At 37.5% G+C, this 17,237-nt stretch overlaps 1 protein-coding gene across 1 annotated transcript in view; it reads right to left on the reverse strand.

The window, feature by feature from the left end:
• Positions 1-285: 285 nt before the first annotated feature.
• The window catches only part of AQR (aquarius intron-binding spliceosomal factor), an 85,535-nt gene continuing 68,583 nt past the window's right edge, over positions 286-17,237 (reverse strand). The window contains exons 29-35 of the mRNA XM_010965105.3: positions 17,012-17,199; positions 16,156-16,327; positions 14,038-14,208; positions 11,599-11,684; positions 7,031-7,205; positions 4,287-4,400; positions 286-2,592 (exon numbers count right to left, since the gene is read on the reverse strand). Of these exons, the coding sequence (XP_010963407.1) occupies positions 2,251-2,592; positions 4,287-4,400; positions 7,031-7,205; positions 11,599-11,684; positions 14,038-14,208; positions 16,156-16,327; positions 17,012-17,199 (1,248 nt within the window). The 3' untranslated portion in view covers positions 286-2,250. The remainder of the gene's footprint in view (positions 2,593-4,286; positions 4,401-7,030; positions 7,206-11,598; positions 11,685-14,037; positions 14,209-16,155; positions 16,328-17,011; positions 17,200-17,237) is intronic.

A 17,237-nucleotide genomic window follows, 5' to 3' on the forward strand; every position in this document is an offset into this window, starting at 1 on the left:
TTTCCTCATTATTTAAAATAAGAATAGAGCTCTTAAAAAAAAAAAAAAAGAATAGATCTCTTAAGTTCCTTAAAAAATTCCACAATTCTATAGTCAACTGCAGCTCACTGGTCTTTTGTCCAGTGAATAAACAATTTAAAATAATTCAAGTTCCACTTTCATCATCCGTTTTTTAATCTGACAAAGGCAAAAGGACGTACTCATCTTCCAGTTAAATTTTTTTGTGTGATAGAGAATCAAGCAGGAAAGAAAAAAAACAGTATGGTCACCCAGCTAGACACAGCGTTAGGAAAAACGGTTTATTTGAGGAGAAAGCAGCACAACAGTTTGCTTATTTTGGTTGCAGGTATCATGATTCATATCCTCTCAAGGGCAGACAGAAAAACCAATCTTTTCCAGGGAAGACAGTAATACGGCAAAGCTTCTTTCCCTCTTGCCTACATATATTTACAAGTGAAAATAACTCTTTGAGTGCTAGTCTCATACAGATGCCCACAACACCTGCTTTCAAATTCTTATAATCAGAGAAATTATGTAACAGACTGTTTGGCTCCATCCTGACTTAGACGACAGACAGGTCTCCTGGGTTGCTTTCCTTGGCATTTCCCTCCCCCTGTTATCATCCCATCACTTTCGTTTTCCCTTTCCTCACACAACATTTACACATGTGTTCTGATGCAGCAGGACACACTGTAAGATGAGAGTCTGATCATACCCAGCACGGCCTGGTAAAGTTAAGCAAACAGTAGTCATTCAAAAATATCATTGACTTTAATTTCCTTATGAATTCATCATTCCTTCAGAATGTCAAGACCAGAAGCATTTCACTGGCAGCATGCGGTGCTCGCTTAATTCTTCAAAGGTTCATTGGACATGGTCCAGCCTAGAGGTAGATGCACTAGAGGAGACACTGGGGAAATGCTCCCCTCGGCCACTCTAGCAGTGTGGGAAAGGGGAAGAGAGAGCGAGTGGGCAGTTCCCCCACCTGCACACACATGCGCATCTCTTCTCTGGTCACCATATAAGCAGAGGGCCCTTGTCAGAAAACATCAGTCTCACTCATGTTAATTCTACCATCACAGAATCGTCACTTTACCTCTCGTTCATGTGAGGACAGCACAGTAATCGTAGTGTTTTTCAAACTACAAAGTACATATGAATCACCTGGGGACTTTGCTGAAATGCAGATTCCGATTTAACAGGTCTGGGGTAGAGCCCAAACTTCTGCGTTTCTAAGAAGTTTCAATGCAATGACGCTGATGCTGACCTGCAAACCACCTTGAGTAGCAAGGTCCTAGTACCGCTGCCATCCCAAATCTGGAGTACATTTTACCAAACTAAGGTCTTCTTGTGGGTAGCTGTCTTTTAAGAGAACAGGGTGGAAAACTCTGAACCTCTGCATTGGAAGAAATCCATTCTGCACATGGGAGTTAATTAAGCTCGCTGATTCTCACTACCCAGACTCCAGATCTTTGTTCCCGCGCAGGTGGATCTGCCAGATTCTTCTTGCCTAGCTGAATGACGAATCTTGACTCAGACAAACCAGCCTTATCTGATGCCACTTGGCCAGCAACTCAAACATTAATGGTGTAGCACCTGCAAAAATGCAGTTTCCTGGGCTCTGATCCAGAGATTCTGACTCATTAGGTCTGGAGTGGCCCCAAGAATAAACAGACTTTCTAGGTGACTCTAACACATTCTGAGATTTGGGGGGACAAAACGCATGTAACCACTTCGCATTGGAACAACCTATATCCTATGGTGTTAAAGCCTCTCTACCAAGGAAGACAGCAAAGGAAGGAGGGATAAAAAGAAACATGATTTGAGCATCTTATACTGTGACAGAAGAAATGATTTCCTTCTCAATTTGGACACTTGGCTTAAAGCCATTTATGCTTAATTCCTGTAAATATTTGTATATTTTCTTTAGAAAAGTTCACTAAAAATGTGAACCATTATTCAGTAGAAAATTCTTTTAATTGTAAGTATGATTACAGATAGTTAATGATCAGAATATCAAAAGGAATGGTTAATTACTCCTCTGACTGAACAAATAAAATTGGAGTTGTTCATACACATACACTTTAAAAAATATATCCAAGAACACGAACACTGAGATCAACCAACAAAATTAAGGATGGAATATCTATTAGTACCATTAAAATGGCAGAAGCACGTGTAAAATATAAAAAGTAACTTTACCTAGACTTTATAAATGCAATGTCCTCCCTAAGCAGGGCTACGGTTTGGCTACTTGGGTTCTCCGGGGGCAGACGTGGCCTCCTGAGGGGTGTTACTCTCCCCTGGCACACCTACAGGTCCTGCCATGGCAGCAGTCATCTCGGAGACGGCAGAGACAGCCTCTGGACTGGAACTGGCTCCTGTCTCACTGGGGGTGGCCTCAGTCTCATGGAGGGTGACAGTGGTCTCAGTCTGAGAGGCTGAGGTCTCTTGACTGGAGCTGGCATCTGTTAGACCAGGTGTGACGTCAGCTTGAGCAGGCATGGCCTCTTCTTCTGTTTCCAATTCTGTCTCCTGACTTTGAACTTCTTCACCTTCTTCTACCATAGCAGGTGGTAGCTGTAATAAAGTCTAATGAAGAAAAAGAAAACATCAAGGAACCCAGATGAAAAAACCACTGGCTTACAAAGCTAAGCTCTCACATTAACATTATCTTCCTAACAGACACTGTCACTCTAGAACTCTCCAAGCCACTGCTGCCCGTTTTACATTGTAGATGTAACAACTCTGATGACAATGGCTTAGGTTTTGCTGACTCCATGGAATATGCCTACACAGGTATCAGATAATAATGAGAGTACAGAGTAAATCTTCAGGGAGAAAAACAACATGAAAAGCTATCAAATTGTTCAGCAGAGGAATTTACTGTAATACTCTGGAAAAAACAGTGACTAATTAGGGCTGATTGGCACACCAACTCAAGAAAGCGCTGGCCGCAATCAAGGAGCCCTGTGAGGGTCGGGAGGAGCGAAGCCCTGAGACAAGGCCATGGCAGGGCTGAGCAGCAGGGCACAAGGCTTCTGTCCCACTCAACCAGAGCACAGGAGCAGCTCCATAGGCCCGGCTTCCCTGGTAACTATGGCTGTCTGCAGCTGAGGCCTGGCATTAATCAGAAAAGAAAAACTGATACACTGGGACTTTGTCAAAATATAAAAACTTCTGTTTTTTGAAAGACATTTAAAAATGTGAAAACAAGTCACAGACTAGGAGAAAACGTTTACAAAACAATCATTTGATAAGGGAACTGTAGTCAGGATAAATTTTAAAGCTCTCAAAAATCAATAAAATAAACAATGCCAAAAAATGAGCAAGAGGGCTGAACAGATATCCTCAGAGAAGATATACAAATGGCAGCTAACCACATGAAAAGATGCTCAACATCATTAGTTATTAGAGAAATGCAAACTAACCCACATAAGAGCACTACATACCTACCGGAATGGCTGAGATGAAAAAGGCCAACTACGGTAAGTGTGCGTGGGCTCCCATCCACTGCTGGTGGGAGTATGAAATGGTGCAACCACTTTGCAAGACAAGTGGGCAGTTTCTTAAAAAGCTGGATACATACTAACCACACTATCCAGCTGCTCCACTCTTAGAAATTTACTCAGGAGAAAGTACAAAGACTTGTACAAGAATGTTCATAGCAGCTTTATTTATAATAGTCGAAATTGTAAACAACCCAAATGTCTATCAATAAATGAATGGGTAAACCTGGTACATCCATAAAACAGACTAATATTCAGCAATAAAAAGGAAAGGACTACAAACACATTCAGAAACATAAATGAATTTCAAAATGATTATGCAGGGTAATAGTAAATGGGGGATAAAAAGACAAACTGTAAGAGTCTATTTACATAAATACCTAGAAAATGGATACTGATTTATCGTAACAGAAAGTACAATTCTTAGTCTCTGGGAGAAGGTGGGAAAGGCATTGGTGAGGGGTGAGAGGGATTATCAAGGTGCAAGAGGAAAATTTGGGGGGATAATAGATCCGTTCATTATCTTGACTGCGGGGATGGTTTCGCAGGTATATACAATCATCACAATATATCAAATTATATACTTTAAATATGTGGATTTATTATATGCCAAATTATACCTACAGAAAGATGTCTTTAATATGGATGTTACATGAACAGTAACATCCTATTTTGGTTTAGTTGGTTTCCCTCAAGGAATCAATTACTTCAAAGATTTATTCTGCAACAGAGAAGATCCTACAGCAAGAAAAAGGAGTCAATGTTGAGAAAACTCACCTGATGATAATGATGTGTGGTCTGTATCAAATGCATGTACATGTTGTATACGAAGTTTGCCATCTGGGGCATATTCTTTATTATCTGTACTTCATGAGATGGTCTCTCTCCATTCTAGAAAAAGGCAAAAAGAAAGTTAACTATAGAGTGAAAAACGCTGAAAGCCAGCATTTTAATAGAAGCCCATGTCGCCATCTTATGTATGAACACTATCAGGGTTTGGAGGACATAAGAATAATAAGAGGACATTAAGATGTAACTGAGCCCAACGGTCCAAGGATTTCATGAAGAGGAGTGATTCAATTTAAATTTAGAAAAGGTAGAGATAAGAAGAGAGCTAAAAGTTACTAGCTTTTAATATAATTTCAGGCTGGTAAGTAAAACTTGAGTTTTGGTCTATGAATTGATGTAGAAGAATTAATAAGAAATGAGCCATCATTTGACTCAAGAGAAAAGTCAACATGGTCTAAAGAAGTCGTCTCCGATACCATATACGCTCCAAAGGCAATCTCAACATTATTCAGAAAGAAAATATTAAAATTATTCTTTCCATTTGTTTTTCTAAAAAATAAGAACTGAACATTTATTACTATTCTATGTATAGATGGTTCATCGTGAGGATGACTATTTGAAAGTCTTTTTTTTTTTTAACTAATAAAGTGTCAAAAATGTTGGCAAATAGCAGTCACATGTGAACCATGTGGGGAGAGTGTTAAATCAGAGGTCTGGGCTCCAGCCCCCAGAGTTTTGATTCAGTAGGTCTGAGGCAGCATGAGGTGATTTAGATAGACATGGTTTCTGACAACAATCTGAGAAACACTGTTTTACTGGAGCAGGTAAAGTGGTAAAGCAAATGAAGAAAATACAAAATTTGCACATCTTCCTAAACCACCCTAGAATAAAGATTAAGAACTTTTCTATTTAAAGTCAATTACAAAATTTTTATCAAGTATCATCCTTTCTTACTGTAGGAACAATTCAGAAAACCATAAAAGTGAAACACCTATCAAGAAAAAGGATATTACCTTAAAGTGACAAATAATTTAACATAAAGCTAGAAATATTTAGTTCAGTAAATAGTACTTCTCAGAATTAAAGAGGAGGGCAGTATTGCCGATAAGCAGATGTTCTTTTGATAATGGTCACTTTCTGCAAAGACTGCGATGTTGTTACCACTATGAAATGTTGCCTTTAAAGCCTGGGAGGCTTTTGTTTGTTTGTATTTGTTTGCTTATTTTCTGGTGGCCTTACTGGGAGCTGCCTCTCCTGAGATGCAGTGCTGCTCAGCCCTCCTGACCCCCCACACTGTCTCCCGAGCAGGGGATGGGGAGATGCTCCCAGCCCTCAGGCCCCCAGGCTTGTGTCCACGGTATGGTCTAGAGCCCAGTTTCTAAGCCTTCTGTTCCTCCTGATCTACACTCCAGGTTTTTCCAGGTGTGTCTGTAGCCCCTGGGTAGGAAGTACCTGGAGAGCGTGTTAAACCTGAAGGCACTAAGGCTCTGCCCCAGGCCTCTCATCAGGAATGTGCCTATTTAATAACCAGGCCACCAAAGACTGAGAACCTCAGAGCTACAGGACTGTGTCCAGACTTTAGAGCCCAACACTCAAGGCTGTACATGACCTCACCCTATTACATCTCTCCATCCTTTCTCTCCTCCTCCATAGCAGCATTTCTTTAAAAAAAAAAAAAAAGTTCTCAGCATTATTATAAAATAAACACAGAGTATTTAATCATTTTTTTTTCAAAGAGGAGTGGGGGAAAGAAGTATCCTGTGAATATTTAAGATAGTTTTATTTAAAATTCAATGGATCCCTAAGGCATTTCATTAAATGAAAAACACAAAGCCCAGAAGTCTACAACATGCTGACCTTCATGTAAGAAAGAAAACAACATAAGAAAATAAACAGGTATCTGCTCCTTTGTGCAAAAGGAAGGATAAGTCAGAAAGTAAAGGGACAGGTTACTACGGGAGTGGGGATGGGAAAGGGGAGGAAGAAGGGGGTGGGTGGGTGTGGAGAGAGACTGGAAACGGGTAGCAGGGGTGAGGGGAGAGGGGCACTTCTCTGAATCTGCCTTCTGTCAAGTGTATGTGCTGTCTCCTCCCACCTTCCCACAGAATGTAAGCTTCTTGAAGGTTTTCTAAGAGCTAAACCATTTATTACTCTGTTATCAATTAGTTAAGTTCTTCTTACAAAGCTGAAGAGAAGCAATATGGTACAATGGTTATTAAATGGACTCTGGAATCAGACTGCCTAGGTCTTTAAATCTTGGATTCTCCATCTACTAAATATGTGGCCGAACTCCTTAACTTGATCCAACTCTGATCCAGTTTCCAACATAGGGAAAATGGGGTTAATAAGCAAACCTACTGAACAGGGCTGTTGCTGAGATGAAATAAGATAACATATGTAATGTAACACTTACTGAGTAGTCACCATGTGCCAGGCAATTAGCTCTTTACATACATTATCTTACTTCATCTCAGTAACAGGCCTGTTCAACAGGTTTTCTCACTAACTCCATTTTACGCATGTTGGAAACTGGATCACAGAAGTTGTCTGATCTGTGAATATTCAATAAATGTTAGCTGGTATTATTATTTTGACATAGAAAATCTAATTCAGCTCCTCAGTGTAAGGAGCACTCTAAACCAGTGATGGAACAATCTATGTGACGATGTTCCTTGCTAATGTGGTCACTTGTTAACAAATGCTGCCTTATACAATGAAGAAAGAAGTCTTACCTTTCTACTGGTTGGGAAAGGTTCTGTTGGAATTATATGCAAATGAAGCGGGCGGGCCGTGAGCTGGCTGAAGGCTGGAGTCAATTCAAAACAGTTTTGGAAGAGGGACACTCTGGCGAAGATATAAAGTCCAAGTCTGGCTCTAGACATGGCCACCACTAAGCGACGGACATCCCTTTGGGAACCAAACAAAATTAATTAATGTATTTCAAGAGGAACAACATATGTATGCAGCCTTTTATTTTGAAACATATTCCACTAAATATTCCTGTTAAGCTGTGGCAATCAAAAGTTAAGCTTCTTAAAAACTTAACAGATTAAACATTAAGTTAATCAATGTGATATAACTAGTAAACCAAGTAAGAAGTTAATGTTTTATTACTAACCTCTATGGGTTTTTTTTTTGGTAGGGGTTGGGGGAAATCACAAAATAACCAATGCTCTGATTAAAAAGATCTAAGTAGCTCTATTAGTATTATGGTATAGTTTAGTTCTCAGTTACCAATTTACTGTATCACCACCTGAATCAATCCAAACCAGCCCTTCCTCAACTTCAGCTACCAAAGTCCCAGGCTCTGTCAAGGTTAGAAACGTCAAATTTTACTTCCTAGGTAACTCTTACCACACTGTTTTATACTTATTTATAATAATAATTACAAATACAAACAGAAAAATAGTATGATGACATGATATAACGTAATACCATGTCTTAACTATGCATTTACGCTACTACCTATGCCCAATGCCTGGCCTGTAAGTCTCAATGTTCACATAAACAGTAATAAAAATGCCAAAATGAATGATAAAATGAATGACCCAACTATACATGTACTTGATTATCTGAAGAATGATGGCAGTTTTCTTTATCTTTTAGAAAGAATATGTTCTTAAAACTTTACCTGAATTTATCTGAATCAAATAAATTTATAAAAGTCTAATTTCACCTCACTATTAGTTAGAATGTGTTTTAGTAAGAAAAGATAGTTTTGGTTTTAAATACAGAGGACAGTTTGTTTCTTGAGATGCTCTTAGATGGCTATTTAAATTTGTGGGTATTCTATAAAAGAGAAGACTTTCATGAAAAATAAAGTCTGGTACAATCACCCCTGATCTCTGTAAGTGTTAAAGAGTCGTACAGAGGTCAGATGTTACAAAGATCATACGACAACCACACAGAGAATGGCTCATACAACAACCACACAGAGAATGGCAAATGCAATACTTACCAAATGGCTTTTCTTTGTCTCTTCATAATGTGAGGTATTCGGTGAATATCCCTAATTTAGCCTCTTTTTCTATTGTGTTCTATGGCCTTGACAAGGCCCTAGTTTCCCTTATTAGGAGGGACTGTGCAACATCACATAATAGCAGTTATGTTGGGGGGGTTACCCCCACCCCTCAAAGTAAGAGATGTTCATCAGTAGCTTTGAGGAATTTCTACATTTGTGACACACTGGATTCATGAAGCAAATGTTATCTTCTAGGTTACTCAAGCCAAATTGTTTTTTATTTTCTCCACATTTTTTAGAAGCCCAAGGGGTCATGCTACAGGTGGGTAGTTTCAACACTAGTAACTGGATGTATGATGCTAGAAATACTCAGCATGAATTCTCATGCAAATATTACAAAGTAAATTATGGTTAAAACAATGCTGTCAGGGGAAAAGGAGGGGCAAGGTGGAAGGAGGTGACCTGAACTGTTGTTTTCACAGTGATCACTGTATTATGATACTCAGTTCTCCCCTTCTTATCCGGAGGGCCCTACCTCTAGGCAGAGCAGACACGGTGCTACTGCAGTGACAATGGACCTGTTCCTCTGAGGAAACTTTCCCCTCCAGCCCTCAGTGCCAAAGTGCAGTGAAGTGACTCTATTAAGCCTGATCTCCACTGCACATGAAGAGAGCTAGCCTGAAACCTTCTGCAGGTTGAAATGTAGGTATTTTCCAAGGATATATCTAATGACTCTCTCACTGAATTCTAAGCTCCATGGGGGCAGAGAAAGTTAAATTTTACTACTATATATCAAGAACCCAGCAACACTGCCAAATAATAGATGCATCTGAGGATAGTTGTTAAATGAATGACTGAATACTATAAACATAATGAACTACCAGGCAAAAAAAAGTAAAGAGTGGCAGCATGAACAGACAGAGCTGCTGGGAGCAGTAACTTGAAAGTAGGACAGTGGGAACCACTGCCTTCTTTCATAGTCCCCAGAAGATGGCTGGACAGAAACAACACTGTTAAACAACGAGCCATCACAGTGACAGAACCCTCTGAGGAGACAACACAGGAAAGCTAGTTTCACTGCTTTGCTCTGAACAAATCACAAGCATTTCTATTTGTAGCTGGGCTATTCAAGTCAGTAGGGACAAGAACAATGAATGCTACAAAAGGGACCAGAGCTGTCTCACAATTCTAGCTTCTAAACAGCTCCACAGTGTCCTAACAGGCCTCTGGAACTGAAGCTGAATAGTCTGGCTCCTGCTCCTAATGAAGTCTACCCTGGATGAAAAGAGATGTGGGTAAAGAAATATGGCAGGTGCTTGGAAAGCAGCCTAGCAGTTTCTTAAAGGGTGAAACATAAAGTTCCGATATGACCCTGCAATTCCACTCCTAGGTTTTTACCCAAGAGAAAGGAAAACAAACTTCCACAAAAAACTTGTATATGAATGTTCATAGCAGCATCAGTCGCAATAGCCAGAAAGTGGAAACAACCCAAGTGTACCCCAACTGATGAATGGATAAATAAAATGTAACATATTCACACCATGAAATATTATTCAGCAATGAAAAAGTAATGAAGTACTGACACATGCTACAACACTGATGAACTTAGAACATATTATGCTAAGTAATTTCATTTATATGAAGTGTCCAGAATAGGCAAGTCTACAGGATAAAGTAGAACAGTGGCTGCCAAGGGCTTGGGGAAGTAGAGAGGAGTAACTGCTGATAAGAACAGGGTTTCTTGTTGGGGTGATGAAATGTTCCAAAGTTGCGAAGACAGCTGCATAACTCTATGAATACACTAAAAATCATTGAATTGTACACTCAAAATAGATGAATTGTATGGTATGTGAATTATATCTCAATAAAACTGTTACTAAAAAGAGAAGTATGGAAGGAAGTTTCCTTGGTCTCTTGAAATTCGAAAACAAAATATTTTCCTACTTCTTAGAAAAAGAAAGATATGAAAGATTGTATCTACAAACCAAAAAATTCTATAAAGAATTAGATAAAATTCGAGCTAAGATACCTAAGTTACCTGGATAGGTGAATCATAAATAATACATACACTGACATTTCCCCCTCTATGCTTTAGCAACACTACTGTCATCACCAGCATCCTCTGAAGAAGCTGGACTTCCAAAGGGAAAGTTTGGCAAATACAGAGAAGTTTAATTTATTGGATAAAGAAAATTTGGATATGTAAGACGACAATGAAATTGGATTCTTTTTAAACTCTCCATTTATAAGCATTTTATCATTATCATTTTCTCTTTAAGTTTCCAGAAAAGTCAGGCAAAGAACAGCACAGAAGTCGTCATGGGAATGTGAAAAAGACAAAAGCACGACAGAGTAAGAAAAAAGGTGGGAAAGAGAGAAGGCAGTATTCACATATTCATACTGTGAGTTTCTGAGAGATTTTAATTATGTAAATCATAATGATGCCCTATTCAGACAGCAGCTATAAATTTCAATGCAGAAAAGGAACTGCTTTTTAGAAAAGTTAGTCTCCAAATACATGTTTGACACTTAAGCAAAAATAAACTGTATTTTAGAATGTTACAGTCTTAAAATGATTTCTTGAAATATTATACCTTTGCTTACTCTTTCATAAAAGTTACCGGTCTAATGGAACCTGATCACTGGGTTAAGCACCAAAGTCTTGACTTAATGAGAATATTATGAGAACTGGAAGAAAATTTTTTTATACCCACAAAATAAAATAATAAAATGAACTCTCCTTATAGTTTTGCTAGTAAGTCATAAGAGATGAAGGTTTATATAAAACTAAATGGCTGCTTTGTAATAAGAAGATATTATTCCATAAATCTCTAGCACATAAACACATCACAATAAATGATAAAAATAGACTACTGTTTGTTTTGACAAGTCTTAATCCCGAGAGAACAAATGGTTCCTTTATCCTCTAACACTGAAGCTGAAAGACTGTGTGGGGAAAAGTCAGAAATCCTACGCAATGAAAAATTTACTCTTAAGATTTTTACCACTTCACCTCCTTTAATTTCTGATATTAAGCTTCCAACAGATATAGGATATATATATTAAGATTATATGATTAAATGCTATCTCTGAATGTTCCTGAAGAGTCAAAAAGTTAAAATTACTAAAACATTTAAGATTCAAAAGATTTAGAAGCCGTGGCAATGACTAAGTAACTACAAAGAATCTGACAGTTACATTCCAACAAAAATCACTAAAAGTTGCTATAGCAATGAATTATACTTTAAACTTAAAATTTAAAACTACTTAGCCACAGAAGCTCAAAACTGAAGCAGATACTAAAGTTCCACACTATTATGAAGATTTTTCCTTACATACCTCAGATGGCCCACTGCCCTGGTTCGTACCAGAGAAAGAAGAATATAATCATTCTGTTGACCTTGAAATCTGTCAACAGTTGTCACCTAGGGGGAAGAAAAGAGATATGGTATATTTTCAAAACACGGTAACAAAACTGTAGAGAGATCATTTAAATAATGTGCTAGAAATAAAAATCTTACCCTTAAAATAATCAATCCCAAAAGAATATGACTATATACTTGGAATTGAAAGAACACGTTAATGAACAATGAATTTCATACCTTTTTAGTGTTGAACAGTATTCTACTGAATGAATATACTACAATTTGTTTATCCATTTACCTGTTCATGGCATCTGGGTTGTCCCTTGTTTGGGGTTATTTTGAATAAAGCTGCAATGAATATTCATGTATAAATATCTTTGTGTACATGTTTCACTGCTCTTGGATAAATATTGGGAGTGAAACTGCCGTTTGGTGAGTGTTTGTTTAATTTTATAAGAAATTGTCAAACTGTTTCCCAAAGTTGCTGTACCACTTTCAACATTCACCGGCAATGTGCCAGTTCCAGAGTTCCAGTTGCTCCACATCTTTGTCAACACTTGGTATACGGTCAATCTTTATAATTTTAGCCATTCTGTTGGGTGTGTAGCAGTACCTCACAGTAGTTTTAATTTGCATTCCCCTCACAATTAATGATGGTAAGCATTTTTTCACGTGCTTACTGTCCATTTGTATGTCTTCTTATGTGAAGTGTCTATCCAATTCATTTGCCAATTTTGTCCTGGGTTGTCTACATTTTCAATGACTTTTAAAGTTCATATATTCTGGATGCTGTTTGAGTTCACATATTCTGAATGCTGTTTGAGACCCAGGCTCACACGCTGAGAACAACAGAGCAGGAGGATGAAATGAACCTTGGTCTTTGATGACACAATTGAGCCACCCAACCCTGGAGCCACACTACTTTCACCTTCTTGTTATGAGACAGTAGCTTTCCTTATTATTTAAGCTTTCCTGTTACTTATAAATAATAGGACTCAGACCCTGAGGTTCTTCTATTTCATTCTATATTTCAGAGTTATTAGTTCCTCATTCTCATTCTCTATACCCCTTTGGAGTATTCTACAGTGTCTGTTCCTTCTCACATTCCTTTCAATTTTGTCTCTACTTCTTTGATTTTGTCTTGTTTCATTCCAGTTCACATTTACCTCTTCCTGAGCTCTTCAATTTCTCTGCTCTGTAGCCTTCCCTCACAGAAATGGGTACTTTTTAAATATTTTAAAATTAACAGCCAAATGTGTATTCAAAATTTTCATCTGTTCCAGGCCAATATGTCTTTGGGAGCATGTTATCTTGTCAACTAGTATGTTTCGATGCTCTTTCCCTCATATATAAATCAAGCAAACGCTTGTTCCCCTCCCCCTCTATTCCACCACTGAGTAAATGAGTGTCTTAGATTAGCTACATGCAAGAGGTTAGGCTGGGGTGAGTGATTTTCACAACAGATGGTTCTCCAGTCTCCTGCTACTACAGAGACAGTTTATTTTTTGCAAATACAGCTCACCTGTAGGTGTTTCTGAACTAGGAAGGCTCACTCTAACTCCCACATCTGTTGTTGAACAACAGGCACGTGGCTCTTACACTTCAAAGTATGCCACTCGCTTTCGGAAAAGTGTGTTTTTGCTGGCATTTTCAAGACTGGTCCCCTAAATTCTCTTCTTCCAACATTTTCTTCCTGATCTTAGTCACCTGATCTGTGTCACGTCACTAAAAATGGAATTTGTTTTCTCCTTCTCCCATTTTCCTCTTACTTGTAGATGATTTCCAAGAAAAGGTGGAAGAGCTTTTATACAGCCATGTTTACAATCAAACTCCTGTTTTCATCATCACTAATACTACATTTGTTTTGTTATTCTAATTTTTCAAAACTTTATTGATAAAATCAGCATCTTTTTTATGTGATATTATTCCATCATATCACATAAAAAAGTATAAAAAATCCTAAAGTCTGAATGTGTTTTATGATTTTCCTTTATCCTCAAGAAAAAATACTCCCCTGCACACATACACTCAGTAAGCAGTACAGATTGTATCTTTGTAAAACAAACAAAACAAATGCTACAATTCCTATTTCTACTATAACAGTACATAGCTTCCTTAGACATCACTTTTCCTACAAAAAGTTTTAGAAACTTTTTTTTTATGATTACTATCAACAGAAATCTTCAATGTGATAGCTGAGATAGACATTCACAGCACACTAATAACACTGTCAGATAGGATTGCCAGAGAATTATTTGCAGAGTTCCTATTACTTCATTTTCTCATGTCTTACAAGGAGATAGCAAAGAAACAAAGTAACCCACATAATAACATAAATAACTCACAATGTATATAAATCTTACTATTTTGCCAACATGATGAATAAGAGAACACATTATAGTCATAAAATTACCTTATTCGGTCTTCCAATCAATGGATTGCTCCCACAGCGTCTATTGATGATGTCACGAATAAGATGCTTTTGCCCGTTGTATGTTGTTAGAATACTGATCTTGTCAGCAGGGTAACCAAGTAAACACATGTACATAAAAAGTGCCACTACATATTCTGCCTCTCCAAGATTCTGTAATGCAAACATTAATCAGATTGTGCATTTGCTTCCATTTACAGAGAAAACCGTTAAATAACACAATTTGTTCACTTACCATACCTCAAGAAGTAAAGAGTTAACAACTTGGGCCTTTCATAAAACCGAGAAATAACTTATCTCAGGTTAACACTGATAAATAAAAATACAGTACATGGTAATTACTTCCCTTTGGCATTTGCAATGTATTTGCAATACACAGAACAATCATAAAATAAAAGTTACCAACTTAAAGGCTTAATATTTCTGGGACCACAACAAGTACAATACAACGATGCTGTATTCTGCTACAGTGTAGCGCAATGACAGTTATGGAAAGAAATAATAACACAAAGAAGCAAGGCAACTATCTTAGAAGCCAGTAGAAAATCCAGTCTTAATAGCTTTTACATCTAGCAATACTGTAGTTGACTCTATTTTTACACAATGTTTTTCCTTCTTCCTCATATTTCTTAGTATTTTTTTGTGTGTTTTGTGTTTGTTCTCTTCCTGATGGTTGCCGCCTCTACGCAGACCACTTTAGGTGGTTAGAGGATGTGCCCTCAAATTAATCAGTCTGGCTTACTGTGACCTTAGAGACTCTGGTTAAAGATTGATGGAAAGGAGTCTAAAACCAAGGCTTAACTGAACTTGAAAGTGAGGAAGCACACACAAGACTGTTCAGTCCAGCTCGGCAGAGACTAAATTGAACGTTAACAGATGAGAGAAGAAGGTAAAATGAGAACATAAACATAACATGAAAATCAAAAAAGAGAGACAAGAAGCTGGATTTCATGTAAAGGCAACAGGAAAATTACAGAACGACCTTCAGAAAAATCATTTATATTATGGTGACATGATGACATACAGCTTGAATTATTTCTAGTTCTTTGGAAGACAGGAGCCACATGACTGTGTAAATCTTTCCATTTTCTATATTGATAGCAAACTACATTTATTTAAGTATCAGCTCTAATACAGATAAAAGAATAAATCTTTGGGGCATAAGCTGCCAAATCTTTTTGTATAGATTATCATTACATATTTCTATATGTCTGTTTGCTGTTCCTTTCTAAAAATAAAATGAGACACTACAGATATATTTTGCAACCTGATTTTTTTTCATTTAATATAGCATAAACATTTTTCTGTCAGTAAGCCAAGTTATAATGTTATCATTCTTAGCGGCTATTCAGTTTTTCATTATATGGACTAGGTAATAAATAATGTAATGAATCCCTACTGATAAGACATTCAGGTTGTTTCTCCTTTCCAAAATAATTTGCAGTACAAGAAAAAGTGTGATGAACATTTTAGCATGTAAGTCTTTACAAATTGGTCTAATTTTTTTTAGGATAAATTCCTAGAAGTGAGAACACTGCTTTTAATATATGCTAGCAATTTGTCCACCAAATTACCTTCCTACTAGCATTGTATAAGCACAGAATTCCCCAAACCCACCCCAACAGAATATTATCAGAGGTGATATAAATCTGTATCTTTTTTCGCAAATTGCATATTGTCATCTTATATTTTTCTTTTGGGGTACTGATTTTTCTTAAAGCATTTATAAGAATTCTATATACATTCAGACTCTTTCAGACTTCAACCCATTGTTTGTTAAATGCTGAAAATTGCTCCCAAATCAATCAATATTTTTCTGTATTATTTTTGCTTTCAGTAATGAGCTTTAAAAGACCTTTCTCATCCCAACATTACATATTCATCAATATCTTCTTTCTAGTGTGCTTATAGTTTCTTTTTTTTTGGTGGATGTATCTTTCTTTAACCCAACTGAAATGCAAATTTCTGTGCTGTGCGTGAGGTGGGGACCTCACTTTCCTTTATTCAATGGCTTGCCAAATAGTTCAGTAACACTGATTTAGGTAGTAAGTCAGCCAGGCAGGTGCAAAATAAATGTAAAAATTTCATGTTTCTTCTTACCTGATAAAAGTAAGGATTAGGTTCCGATTCTCCGACTCCCTGAAAGTCTTCAACATTAATGAGCTGGAAGTCATAGAGCAAGCCAGCATTTGCTGTACTGAACTCTGGCAAGAGCTGCACGTGGGGTAAGTTCCCTAGGTTCTTGTATCGCCAGTTGTAGAGGTTGCACAAGCTTCAAAGACAAATCCCCCCAAACAGGAAGTATCAGCAATGTCGAATCCCTCCCCGTGTACATAAGGGGGTTTCTAAGGAACTGTGCTCTTCCTTTTAGCTTTCATGTTACTCATTTTGAGCTCATCTTAGCAATAATGCTTTTTCAACCTTTGCCTCTTTACAAGAACTAATCAGAAGAATGACGATATTTAAGAAATCATAGCTCCACTGCATTCTCTGAGTAAATGCTATCTTTACTCCTTAAATTAAAAAATCAGGGAAGAGTCTGTAAAGTGAGAAAAATTTTGAGGTAACTATGAGATGGGGCCTGTACATTTTACAAAGTAAGAATTAGTGTGTTCTGCTCTTATTCACCTTTAGCTTTAGACTTCAAAATGATAGTAATTGTATATACCTTTTGGGGGCATGAAGAAAATGGAAGTGACAGTAAAATGAAGTCCTTCGTTTATAAGGAACTTAAATTAATCTCAATGAATAAAGTGAAGGAAGTAATTTGGTCAATTTTTACATGCCAAGCTGAAGGCAATAAAGGTACTTTCCAATTTATAGATTTGTATCCAGGCAAGTTCCTGGATAGCAAGGACTGCTAGGAGTCTATATAGAAGATGTTAATAATAGTTAGATCATGAAACTGATGTCCTTGAACAGGAATGGTCTCCCCCTCCCTCTCTGTCTCCTTTACCTTGCTCTGGCCCTCCCCTGGGCATCAAGGTCCACGGTAGGAACTCCAACCCGAACAAAGCGAGTGAAGAGAGACTGCTCCATGTTTGAATACTTCTGAAAGGCCATGTTCTTAATGACTGGAGGTAACTGGTGATGGTCACCAATCATAATCCATCGTTTTAGTCGGCTAAAACCATCCTGAGGATTCTAGAAATTGAAAGTGAGGAAATGGCAAAATATGCTAA

Source organism: Camelus bactrianus, chromosome 6 (genome assembly GCF_048773025.1).
Source record: "Camelus bactrianus isolate YW-2024 breed Bactrian camel chromosome 6, ASM4877302v1, whole genome shotgun sequence".
Taxonomy (NCBI): domain Eukaryota; kingdom Metazoa; phylum Chordata; class Mammalia; order Artiodactyla; family Camelidae; genus Camelus; species Camelus bactrianus.